This window comes from Solea senegalensis, linkage group LG21 (assembly GCF_019176455.1).
Source record: "Solea senegalensis isolate Sse05_10M linkage group LG21, IFAPA_SoseM_1, whole genome shotgun sequence".
Taxonomy (NCBI): domain Eukaryota; kingdom Metazoa; phylum Chordata; class Actinopteri; order Pleuronectiformes; family Soleidae; genus Solea; species Solea senegalensis.
In genome coordinates this window covers 11,769,547-11,782,969 of record NC_058040.1, presented here as the reverse complement: position 1 = coordinate 11,782,969, position 13,423 = coordinate 11,769,547, and the positions used below count along the sequence as shown (strand labels likewise).

The window sequence follows — 13,423 nt, the reverse complement described above, 5'->3', positions numbered from 1 at the left end:
CCCACACCGAATGAGCGGGGTTACTGGTAATGACAGGACCAGAAGAGCAGCGGGGTGAGGCGGGCACTCAAGTTAAAGAAACCAAGTGCCTTCCTCGACTCCGCGTCGAGCTGAACAACTGACACATCAACCTGCGCCTTTGTTTTCGGACAGCGACTGCTCGTTGCTACAGCTAACCGTACCGACCCTTTTTAGAGTAGAAAACGTAGAAAGTAAAATCTTAAATAATTAACATAATGTTTTGACGCAGCCAAATTGTCCCGATAGTGGGATTATAAGCAAAGTGAATCGAATTGATCAGTCGCTGTAAGAGGACGTTTGAGGAATTGAGGAGGTAAGCTAATATTCCTCAAGCTAATTAACCGCTAACAGCCCACTACTCGCCCACAGTCGGTCGGACTGTTAACTGTTGAATGGTTAATATTTCGATAATCGCTGTTGAGCACGTTACACCCTGAATAAGATTTCACTTTACATTAGTAAAGCAACCGTAACCACCTAACACTAACAAGGACCAGATAATGGACGGCTAATCAGTCTGCTGTTAGCTTAGCGTATGTTAGCGGGTAGAAGTCACCGAGGGAACTTGTGATTTGACCGTTTTGAGGGTTTGCAGAAACACGGTTGTTTTTATTACACATGTTCTCTGTCAGCTGGGGCTCAGGATCAACACTGCAAATTTAAACCGAGTATAAGCTTAGCTTCGATTTGCACTTTTATGTTGTAAACATTCTGATTAAACACTGATTTATCGTTCACTCTCACACCTGTGATCAATTTAGTGACCAATTAACCTAATCCCCAATTTGCATGTTCACTATGTCCTTTACTGTCTCTGCTACTCTGTCACTGCAAATCTTATGTTATCCTGTCCTTTTTTATAATATAATTTCACAATTCACAATTAATTCCTGCAATCTCCACACGTGAAATGACTTATGTATGTGTTGGTTACCTTTGTATGCTATAATAATAATGATTGTAATAAGTGTTATCTATAACTTCCTTTTGAAACACCCAAGGACAACTTACAAGACAGATTTAAGTACCAATCTAGCAATAGAGCGATAAATGCATGAGGTAACAATTAAACTCATGCATGTTACGATTTTACAGAAATATGTAATTGTGATTATTTTGTGGAAGACAGGAGGTTCTGCCGATAATGTGATGATGCAAGATAGACAATATAGCTACTATTTGAATGGTCACATATCAGTCTAAAGATAAACAGGGTACTTTTTTAAGTGTTTGCATTGGTATAATTTTTTTTTAAAGATACATTTCTTTCTTTTTTTCTTTCTTTTTTCCTGTCTCCCTCTCCAGAGTACACATGTCGTCTGCAGCAGAGTCGGTAGAAAATGCCTCCATCATTTCAGAGAGTGCGTCCCACGATGGAAATCGCTTGTGGATAGGCAACATTGATCCCAAAATCACAGAGTGAGTAAATACATACTTATTTAAGCAACTTGTGCATCATTAGTGAGTGGTTAGCTTGTTTGTTGCATCTTGATACATATATGCTTCCAATTAGATTTAAAAAAAAAAAAATTTAAAACATCAAAATGTATTTCAATAATATGAACACACTTTATTTCACTTTTAAATGTTTGCATTCACATATCATGTGCACCAGGCAGTGGAATTAAAAACAAAGGTAGTGTTTGATTTCAGGAGCAACAAGTGTTCAATCTGAGGCGGCTGCTGTTAGGAAGTCCCCCCATGTCATGAACCTACCTGAAGCAGTGTTTTTAAACCTGCCTGGCTCCGCTGCCTCATAGAAAGGCAATGCATTGTGTGTGCATATATGATTGATTAACTCTGTGTGTAGTGTGTGTGTACGTGTGTGTGTCGCAGGCTGAGACTGAGCAGACTTGGATGGGTGTGTGAAAGAGAGGCAGCGAGGCGTGGAGACCTGCTGTGCTAAGGAGCAGCCATCATTCCTCACTCACCTGCCCTGTTTACTCTCTCTGTGTCAGTCTGGACCAGATTGTGTGTGTGTGCGTCTGTGCAAGCATGTTTAAGTACATAGTTGATGTTTGGGTGGCAGCTGGTAGAGGTGCAGGCTTCAACAGACTGAGGTGTCTGTGTTCATTGTTAGTCCGTCTCTCTTTACACCACAGCATGTATACAAGACATCCTGGGGTGGGGGTGGGGTGTATGCAGTAGAGTGTGCAAACCTCTTCATGTATGGTTATAGATCACTGATATGTACGATGTGATGGAGAGGATTTAGTACTTTTTTGGGGGGTGGGGGGTGTTTGTGTGCTTGGGGGGGCTGCTGGAGAATATATGGGCCGCAGCTCTGGTGGGAGTCTAGACAGGCGTTTCCTTCCCCTTTCCCTGCTCTGCTCTACTTCTCCTTAAATAGCCCACTGATTTACAGTAGGGAGGGAAAAGGAGAGAAATGCCCGTGGCCCCCGATGCTGATTGGGAAGATTAATTAGCTCCTGGATAGCATGTGCATGTAGTGCTCTTTCTGTTTGTCCCGATAAGCCAAAATTAAAAATCTATGTGGACCTATGATGCAAGGGGGTGACTTTGAGCACATGAGGCCAAAACATTAATAATCAAATTATAAATATAAAATGAATGTAGTAATTTAAACTTGATTTTTTTTTTTTGTTAAGCTTAGAAAAGACAAAACTTATAAAAGTCTGTGTAGATTCTCTTAGAATAATTGTTTCTCCACATCTGGTATCATCATCGTAAACTAAAATTCAAGAAATATACAAATAAAACATATTTTTGGGGGAGATGAGTCAGTAAATCAAGTCTAAAATGTGATTTTTCTTTTTGACAGAATATACTCTATACCCTCAAAGGTATAGATGATATATAATATTGTTGATCATTGTTTTAAGGCATTGACTTCTGCTTTGGTCAGTCGTAGCCAAAGGCAGTATGAAATGGATTACGATATAATGAGAAAAGTGGGCAGCTCTTTTACTTTGCTATCCTCTTGTCAGGCAGATGAATTTTGGCCTGTATTTCGACTCATCTTAAGTTTCCTCCCTAGATGAGGGATAACATTTCACTGTTTGGCTCATAGTTTGTGACTAGATGTGGAGAAAGCATTTTTCAAGCATTTTGATGTCAATGTCAAAGAAACTATAAATGCTTTTGTCCTTAAATACTTAGTAAATTGATTGATTCACATAGTCAATAATCTTCTCCTGTATCTGAGATATACACCTCATAGTGTCCCATCAGATTTTTCACAGAGCAGGTGATACCCCATTTTTCACCACATATTCATGTTTTTGTGCTTTTGGCTGCTCACAGAGGGAATTTCTCATTAGTGGTAATCCATCACCCTCGTCCTCTTTGTTTTCCCTCTGGATATCTTTCTACATTTTAAGTTTCGAATCTGGAAATTGTCGTTGTTTCTGAAAAAGCTGTTGTAACCATCATTTTACTCTTGACTGCAGACCTATGGAGAAGTTTCAGTCGGTTGCATTTTCAGAAAACCCCACACTCTTCACCTCTTATTTTTCTTATCCACTGGCCTGCATTTCTTTTGGCCCCTCTCCTTTTTCCTTCCTTCCTATTCTGTGATTCGTAGCTCTTGTATCTCTTCTATACCTGGCTCCTTACCTCCTCTCTTCTCTTGGCTTCTCCTCCTCTTCCTACACCTTTCACCTTGCCGTCAACATTCCCTCTGTGAACTTTACTCTCCCCCCCCCCACCTTTCCCTCCCTTTCCTTGCCCCCCCCACCCCCCCTTCCTCCGGTGGTTTTTACAACCCCCAGGAGGAGCGGTCCATTGTGGTTCAGCACACCAGTATCCAAAAATGTTCTTAGAGTGTCAGCCATCCAGTTTCTTTCACATAAACCCATTTGCAGAAACATTTATGTATTTATTTAGAATATATAGGGGTATTAAAATGCACTGCACATTTTTGCGTTGTTGCATTTGGCTTAAGTGACTGATTTCCCATTCGGTGTTGCAGAGGTTAATGTAATATAAAAGCCAATTATTTAAATATAAGACTGAAAACAAATACAATATGTTATACAGCAAACCCCAGTTGAGGTTTTCCTGTTTGAATGGCCCCATAGTTCAGGAAGAGCCACCTTCACATGGGAGTTTTACTGGGTGTTGTCTGGGAAAAGGACAAAATCTCCTCGGCCTAAAGCCCTCGGGAGCCATAGATGGTTGGAAGATATTAGCTTAAAGCTGCACTGCACCTGTAGTGTCCCACACTGACTGAATCCCATTCATACTTATAAATGCACTCGTATGTAGCATTCTTCTTTGTGGGGGTAGACACATTAACACACACACACCCCATTAGGACAATCAACGAAACAATAAGAGGCTCATTCTACAGCCTAAACAGTCCTACAAGGTTAACAACACAGAAACAAAAACACAGGAAGATGTCTGTGGAAATATATGTATTGTGCTCAAGTCTCTGGGCACCACCAGCTTTGTTGTTTTGATGTCTGTCAAATTCTTTGATCATTGGCATTTGGAGTGGAATGATGTGACTGAAAGTTGGTATTACATACTAACAAGCTGTCAGTGAGTTTAACTCGTACAACGTCTGGAATAAACCTGGTGTAATAGACTGTTTTCCCCACAGGTTTTACCAATAACATTAATTAGGGTTCCACTCCAGGTTTATGTTCAAGTGTAAGGGTACATCACACTAAATATGTGACATTATTAAGGGCATACATGTTTTCTGTATTTTCTAGATACTGTATATGGTCATGGTAGCATTGCTAAAACAGCAAATCTAATGGTGGCATAAGACTTTTGACAGATGGGTTTGATTTTCCTGCAATCACAGTTTCACTCGCAGAAAATGCTTCTCACCGGACGACCAAAAATGTATGTCCATCAAATATACAATTCGAAGGAGCATTCATATTGTGAAATATGAATGATTTATTTGATCAATTCTTGCCAAAAAATTAAAAAAGTTTTTTTTCCTCCACTAATCTATTGTTTTTACTTCTTTGGTTTGTGTTTGAGGATTGTGTAAATGTTTGTAAGCAGATGGATTACGTTGTATGAACTGTCTGTTTACAGTGAGGAAAGTCAAGGCTATTCTCATGTGTTTCATCCAAAAACAAGGCACCTCACCTCAGGGTGCTGTGAATGCACTGTGGATGAGGCCTTCCTAGGACAGAAGTCAGCTTTACTTGGTTAATACAATAATTTAAAAAATGTTAATTGATTAGTTATTTAATTTTTTAAGTATAACTATCAAACAGTTACTGGGTTAAGCTTAAATGTAGACATTTCTCAGGTTCCTTTGATGTCAACAAATTTGAGTATCTGAAAATACAAGCAATTAAAGAATATCAGCCTTTTTCTCTTATGATGAATCATGATGTTATATTTGAAATGTATCCATTTCCAAGAACATGATGGACAGTGAGACTCCTTATTAGACAAATGAAGAAATGCAATTCAATGACCATGGGAAATGTAATCATTTCTGCGGTGACTACAGTGTGTTGACCTTAGAGGAGCAGCTTCAAGATGCATTCAAAAATACCCATACTTTTCATCAAAGAAGACAAAACCATTGATGAAACACTGTTCAATTTGTATCTTTTTAAATGTAATCAGGAATAGTCATCTTTACCACTCATTACTGGTCAAATAATCAAATCCCATTATTTGTGTTAATGCCATAGATGACTGGCAAGGGCAGAGTACCTGTGATGGATCAGCAGTTCTCAGACAATCCCATTTTGAAAAAAAAAAAAATAGGAATACTGCATATAGATATAATTTCATGCACAATAACTTTGACAGTTAGCTATATAAAAGCACCTGCTGTTCTGCATGCTTTGGAAGCATGCAGTCAGCACCTGCATACTTACTCTCGTGACCTCATCGCCCTTTTCACACTGTCAGTTTGTTTTTTTTCCCTCATGGCAGCCAGTAGTCAATTACATGTTTCCCTACTGACTCACACAGACATATACTACATATCTCCTCAATGACAACATATCCACGTTCATGTGTTGTCTCAGAAGTCCCCGGGCAGGTCCTCGCAGCCTGTGGATGTTGTTTGTTCAGAGCTCAGTGCCCAGGGGGGATTTAAGGCTTCCTCTGTTTTATTCCCTCATTGTCCTGCTACTGTATCCTCAGCATTGTCTCATTAAGAGATTTACTGTCCATTGCCCGTCACACCAGCTGCTCTGCTGCTAAAAAGGTGTCGGGGAGAGAAAGCTGTCATTCTCATTAGCCCCACCAGACGCCTACACAGACTTTAGGATTGCAAATAAGAGGGTGGTGTCGCTGTACATACATATTTATAAGAGAATTTTATATTGACAATACAATCTTAACCTATATATTTGTCCTGACTCTGATCATTCTTCTGTTCCTCTGCTCTGTATCATAATATCTCCCCCGAAAGGTATCACCTGGTGAAGCTGTTGGAGAAATTTGGCAAGGTGAAACAGTTCGACTTCCTCTTCCACAAATCTGGGCCTTTAGAGGGACAACCGCGAGGGTACTGCTTTGTCAACTTCACCACCAGAGAGGTACACACAAGAGGGAGTTTGGACTTTATTCACTTTTGTTTTTAATTTATGTTTTTACAAGTTTGCCCCAATCTGATCTTTGATGTATAAAATACAACATGCTATATGTGTGACTAATTTGTAAATAGAACTCACAGACAAAGGGCACAAAATGAATAAATTACTAAAGAAAGATATCAGTCACGGATGATGATGTGTTTTTTTATACATTATTGATTGATCACAATTAAGACCCTTTATTAAAGGACTCGCATGTCTCAAATAACTGAGTTTGCATAGCCTCTCAGGTTCAGTGAGCAATAGTTGTTTTGCTTTGGGGAGCTTGGGGATCACGATACACATCAAGCTTCTCTGCTACAATCTGTCAGTGGGATATGAAGTCCTCTCAGAAGGAACATACAGAGGAAGTGTGTGTTTTTATAACACATACACACTCGTGCACACAGATAAAACTAATTCATTAATGTAATTTAGCATCAAAGCCACTCATTTGATTAGACAATGCTGCATTAACTCACACTGTTTCTGCCTACTATTTTTTGTGCCTCCTCTCTACTGTGGAGATTTAATGATTTAATGAGTGCAATCATCAAGGCTGATTTTTAGTCATTATTGTTAAAAAAAAAAGAAACCCTCTTTTTCTTTTTTTTCTCTCTACTAATGCCTGCAGGAGGCAGAAAGAGCGATCCAGTGTTTAAATGGGAAGCTGGCCTTGTCTAAGAAGCTGGTCGTGCGCTGGGCACACGCACAGGTGAGGGTGAGTGTCAAACTCTTGCTTTAATAAATCTGAAAGTATCCTGATGGCTAACTGATAAACTACTCAAAGCATCTGCTGGTTTTTCATTTTCATATTACTGCTCCAGTAGTAAGAGCAGTAGGATCTCGGCAAAGCTCATGCCTGTCTCTTAACAATAGACAGCCCACTGGCAATGGGTGAAGGGATATCCTGTATAGAGACGAATCACGCCCTGCACACACATACACACAACCACATAGTAGAGTGAGGTCAAGGTTAATGCTGCTGCCTCCGAGACAACACGTTGTAGGATAAATCTGCTCACACGTCCATTGTGGCTGCACTAAATCCACGATTTCAACCAAAAATAGTAGCCATAACGATTAAACCTAGAAAACTTCAGCCTATATTAATCCCAAATGTTCCAAAAATACCATCCTGTTCACGTGACCGAGTGACGCAACTGCAACTGCATTTCCATCAGCTCATTTCTACTATGAGTTTATTTATTGCAATAGGTATCGATATTGATTTTTTTTCCCCTCATAAAATCAATTTTAGCCATATTTCCCAGCCCTTGGTTTCAACACTATTTATCTATTATCCATCGTTTCACCGTTTTGTGAAATGAATCAAGGGTTTTTACAGTCTGTACACCCTGTATCCTTTGACCCTTACATTGACTGAGGAAAAACTCCCCAAAAACAACCTTGTACAGGGGAAAAACCAATGGGAGAAACCTCAGGAAGAGCCACAAAGGAGGGATTTCTCTTCCAGGACAGACAAACATTTGCAGTAGGTGTCACCTTTACCAAAAAAACAAACAAACATAGCAATTTACAAAGAGTGGAAATAAATAAATCACAGAAATCTAAAATGTAGAAAATGGCATAAATTGTGACAGAAGCTAACGGAAGAGAGGCAGACTAGAATTAATATTGATGAAGATGAACACGAGGCTGTGGGTGGTTCACAGTTGCAGGTCCATCCTAGGGAAATGGATACACAATAGTGCAGGTTTTGCCAGATTGTAGACTCATCTGAAGAATTTGGCATCCCAACCCGGTGCCAAACGCAACGCAACAAAACCACCGACCACTGCAGAGGATATACATATCAGGCTTCTCCTTCAGTACCAGTCACTTAACATCTGTTTGATATTTGACAGATTATGATTTAACCGGCCTTCAGAACACACGAGGGGCATCTGCTTTGGTCAAAAGCAGATTTCTTAAAAAGCTGCAGCCTTACAGTGACATTCTCTCCACTTTTTACAGTGTTGAGCAGTTTTTCCACCAGTAAGACTTTTTTTTTTCTCTCTCTTTCTTCGCTGACTAACCCAGAAGTGACACTGGGATAAGTGAGTCAGAGACGGTCGCTGCTCAAGTCGACTTACATCTTGACTTTATTACGCCGCTTTGAACGAGAGGAAGTTGCTGTGATGAACGATTAAGTTTTGAAGTGTTTGGCCCAACTCTTTACAAACGCCCATGGAATTCCTAACCTACTTTTTCAACAGTTTAAATATTGTGTCTTAATTCATTACCAAGTGGTTTTAAATTCATCATTGCGTATATTTTAAGTCTGGAATGCATGCATAGTCAATTCACAACAATTGATTGATAGTTTATGTATTTTTTAAACAGAAATTACAAAAGACAACAAATATAAATTTTTACACATTTGCCCTTTTGTGTATTTATTTTTTATAAAAGATAAGTGAGATTGTTTGGATTTGATCAAACAAAGTCAAGAGTCTGTCAAACTTGGAATATGTGAAATTCCATGGTGTATTTTTCAGTATTTTCTAAGGAAAATAATTAGGGTTCGAGCAACAAGCTTGCAAGAACCCTATTGAAACTGGTTATAGTTTGTATCCCTGGTTACATTATGACACTGAATATAATTGTTCATGTTAATAGCCTTTATTGTTATTATACACGGATATAATGAAACTGATGTGGTTTCTCCCATCTGAAATGCACACATAAATAGACAGTAATTATATTGATAAAATAAAAGCAACATAAATGGCATAAATAAATATGCTGCAAATAATTGCACTATTCATAGTCTCCATGTGTGAGTAGAACATCTTAGTCCAACTGTGAGGCGAACAGGACATTTTTATGCATTCCAGCTCCATGCCTTTAGAAATAGCTGGAAGGGAAGGGTCCTGGCTGGTGTAATGTTCATTGTTTTAGACCTATTCTTGGCCATATGGGTTATTTATTTCTTGGGACAGAAAGTGAGACTGAGTGTGTGTGCGCGCTTTTGTGCATGTATGTGAGCAACCACATTAGTGGCAGATCCTGATTGTTGAAGCATCAGGTTCCTGCCAGTGGCAACGATTGGTGTGGTCTCTCACACTCGTCATGTCATGTGACCGTTGTTTTGTTTCTGTCTCTCTCTCTCCATAGGTTTTCAAGAATTCAGTGTTGGCTGGTGGAGATGTTTGGAAGGTGGTTTGAAAGAGAATGAGTGCGGACGTCGGTTGTTGCTCCTCAGCTGCTCCCTCATGCCTTTAGGACATGACTGGGAGCTGGACACATGCAGCCCTGTTTGGTTTCTGTCTGTTTGACCAGACACAAACAAAATCAGCGCTACAGTTTAGCAGCATTCGTCTTTGCAGGAGGAAGCCGGAGTTGGCTCTGCAGAGAGGTGCTGTCAGTATTTATTAGGAGCCCTGATGGTCTTTACATGTGTGGCTGATGGGATTCCCACTTATTCTCTGCCATCTTCTCCTTTCCTACTTGCACTGTTCCTGTTCAGACTTTTAATACTGTTAAAGTGTGTGTCTCATGTGTATCCAGATGCTGGTGGCATTGCACTCAAAACCTTTTTGAAATGTGACACAAACCCTGGTAAAGAAAAAAACAAGCAGTGAATGCACATGTTTTTTTGTACTCTGCAGAAAACACAAATTCCAGTGTTATGAGTCACAACAACATTTTAGATGTAATTTGGCACCAGGTTTGAGCTGCAATCTGTGTATTCACCATCTACACACCCTCCCCAATATATCTGGATAACTAACAGATCTTTAGTCTCTCACTAACTCCCTGTTTCTCTGACTGTGTCTCACCCGTGTGTTTGTGTCTGTCCATTCTCGTCTTGTTTTTGTTTGTTCTTTTATTTTGTTTTATTTTGTTGGCCATGTGTATCACCTACAGAGGTTTGAGGGTTTTCGTAACGACAAGACAATGCCTCCTAGCCTCGAACCGTCATGTAGCGGCGCAGCAGAGGACGGACCCATATCAGCCAATCACCTCAGGTTTGTACACAAACACACACTTAGCACTATTCTTATTGGTGCAGTGATAGTATTTTCTTTACCACTTGAAACCTGAGTCTTTTCAAAACATCTTCTACTGTAGATGCATCTCAAAACCAGGGACATGGAGCTGTTCCAAAATAATTTCATAATCTGGCTCAGACTTGGTCACATGCTGTGTGGCAGAAAAAAAAACCTTTTTCTAATTGTCAGTTTAGCTAATCGCAAAAGACAGAAGTCAAGTAATTGACTCTGAAACAAACCTCCCTCTATGCTTTCACTACATCTAAAGCCGCATCTGACAACGCACATAAGATTCACAAACTGATATTTTGAAGTTCACATGTACATCATGCAGCAGGAACACAAGTTTTACACTTCTCACACAGTATTTCTGTCATTTAGTTTGAGTGTGATGCCTTAAATCAGGCATGGGCAACCTTTTATTTGTCCAGAGGGCCACAAATAACAGCTTTTAAAGAAATAATAATCATTTAATCCTTTATGCATTTACACATAAAACGTTTAGCTGCGACATGTGACACATCTATTATTTCAGAATAAAAGTCTGTTTGTGTTTGACTGCTTAAGTGCTATAAATGTGAAAGTGCGAAACCAGATATATTTTGACGAAAAATTCTGAGGAAACATTTCTGTTCCTTCTTCGCTTTGATTCTGTCATCACAACTGCTGATATCACGATCTCGATCTGTCAGGATGCCGCAGGCTGGATAAAACTGGCTTATAGTCCGGATTCGGGCCCCAGGGCCGTCTGTAGTCCGTGTGTGACAGTATGTAATTTCTGCCATTAGGAATCTCTCAATCAAAACAATAACAAAACAATCAGTTTGATGACATTTGGGAAGCAGCGTGGGATCATGGGAATTGTTTGTTGTGATCCATTAGTGACAAAGGCAGATAATATGAAGGCTAAGTAATAGAACCCCATTTTTCCTTCCTTGTTCAGACTTTTCACAGGGGCTTTTCCCCAGAAGATATCCCGGAGGCAGGTCAATAAAACACATTATATATATGAATGCAGAAATGTTCCATATTATATCTTTACATGTCTTGAAGGAAACGTTTTCCGACCATGTTTTCCATGTGTCCATTTATTATATCCTCTGTTTACCTTTACTTTGGATGCCTCAAAGTACATGAATCCCCGACACTGACACTGGGTTAAACCCCTGTCGCACGTCTACCTTCACACTTTTTCCTCCTCTGTGCTGACGCTTCGACTCGCTGAAGTTGTTACAGGACAGGCTTGTGGGCTCGTTGCTCTCACCGCAAACCTCAGTTCAAGTCGAGTTCATCTGGACCAACACTTTGGCTCCGAAAGACTTCTCTGGGTGGAAATGTTGAAGTTCTGTCAAAGCAAATTACAACGCGTTTTATTGTTGTGGCTACACACTTGCCGTTGCCTTACATTAGCATACGCGCGCACACGCTCGTGCACTCAGTCAACCTGAGGCACCGCGGAGTCGCTAAAATGCTCTTGTGCTCTCAGACAGTCCAGTGTGTGTAGCAGACGGTCGATTGACTGGCAGTGGTACTTCTGAGGAAAGGCTGCACACTCTGACTCTAGTGTAAACTTCAAAATCACTCTCGGCACAGCACAAGAGAGGAAATATATACACTCCTTTCCTGCTCCCCACCACCAGTGTCCCCTCTACATCGTCCCTTTCTTTCGCACTCCCATGCACACTTGTTCCCTCACTCACTCACCTGCACCCTAATCTTTCTTACAGCCTCCTCTCACTCCCTCCTTCAACCTGTTCTCCTATTTAAATACAGATGTCCCTCCATTTTCATGCTGCACAACTCGTAATCTCCTGCTTGTTCTCCTCTCCCCCCCCTCCTCATTTCTCTCTCTTAATACTAAGAGAGCACTAGCGACACTTCTTCTTTTCCTCTTCAGCCTGAGCCGAGATCTGTCCATCACTCAGTTCATCTCTCACCCACAGTAGCGACGCTGGTATTTTCACCCCCCACCCCTCTCTCACGTCTCCTCTTTCCTGTTTTTCTCTCCTCCTCCTTCACTTCAGCACAAGTGCTAAAATCCGCGCCATCGAGGCCAAGCTCCAGATGATGGAGGAGAACCCAGAAGATGACTACTCGGGCCCCTCGGCCTACGTTTACAACAAACCGCCGGAGAAGAAACGCTGGGAGCCCTATTCTAAATCACACCACAACAACCAGAGCAGGCCCTTCCGCAAGTTTAGAAGATAACCCCACGCTCCTGCTCATTCTGACCCCTCCACTTAACCACCTTGGCCCCCCCACATACACACAAACTGACTCTTCAATAGACGCTACACAGACTTGTGTGAAAATAAAAGATTTCTGATATTTTCAGAATGCTTTTCAGAACCTGGACTCTTGTGGGAATAATGGCAGACAACAATACCCGCGAGTGTTTTTGTTAATATTATTATTATTTTTTTTAAAGAGATTCATTTGTTATTATTTAGCTTACAATAAACTCTGACTGCTGTGGATCAGTGTGCTTTCCTCTTGTTGCAGTGATTTACCACAGGTGCATCCTTCAGCTGTGATGCACAGTTGCTGTATGGAGAAGAAGAAATGTCATTGTTGGCTAAATAATCTTATGCGTTTTTTTTTACATGTGTTTTTGCTTCCAGATCATGTTATTTCAATGAGAAAGGGAAAATAATTTCTCAGTATAGGTTTGAGTCGGAGTTGAAATAATAAGCCATTCAGTGAGACTTCTTGGAAGTTGCTGTATTTTGTGTTGAGTTTTGTTTTATTCCCCCCCTTTTTTTTGGCTTGGATCTTTTTTCTTCTTCAATTTTAGTCCAAAACATAGGGTCTGTAGAGTGTGGCATTTATTTGATGCACACTTTTATTTTTTAATTAAAAAAAGTTTATCTCACACAC

General features: G+C 40.3%; 1 protein-coding gene across 2 annotated transcripts; it reads left to right on the top strand.

Moving 5' to 3' along the window:
* The first annotated feature begins 5 nt into the window (after positions 1-5).
* Positions 6-12,780, top strand: rbm18 (RNA binding motif protein 18). Of its 2 annotated transcripts, none has more exons than XM_044012007.1 (6): positions 6-334; positions 1,327-1,440; positions 6,386-6,512; positions 7,183-7,269; positions 10,422-10,522; positions 12,571-12,780. In XM_044012007.1, exons 2-6 carry the CDS (start codon positions 1,334-1,336, stop codon positions 12,752-12,754), a joined length of 606 nt encoding a protein of 201 aa, XP_043867942.1. In that variant the 5' UTR covers positions 6-334; positions 1,327-1,333; the 3' UTR covers positions 12,755-12,780. The 2 variants fall into 2 exon arrangements, with proteins under 2 accessions (XP_043867942.1, XP_043867943.1); XM_044012008.1 differs by having other exon boundaries at positions 8-334; positions 7,183-7,263.
* The last annotated feature ends 643 nt before the right edge of the window (positions 12,781-13,423 follow it).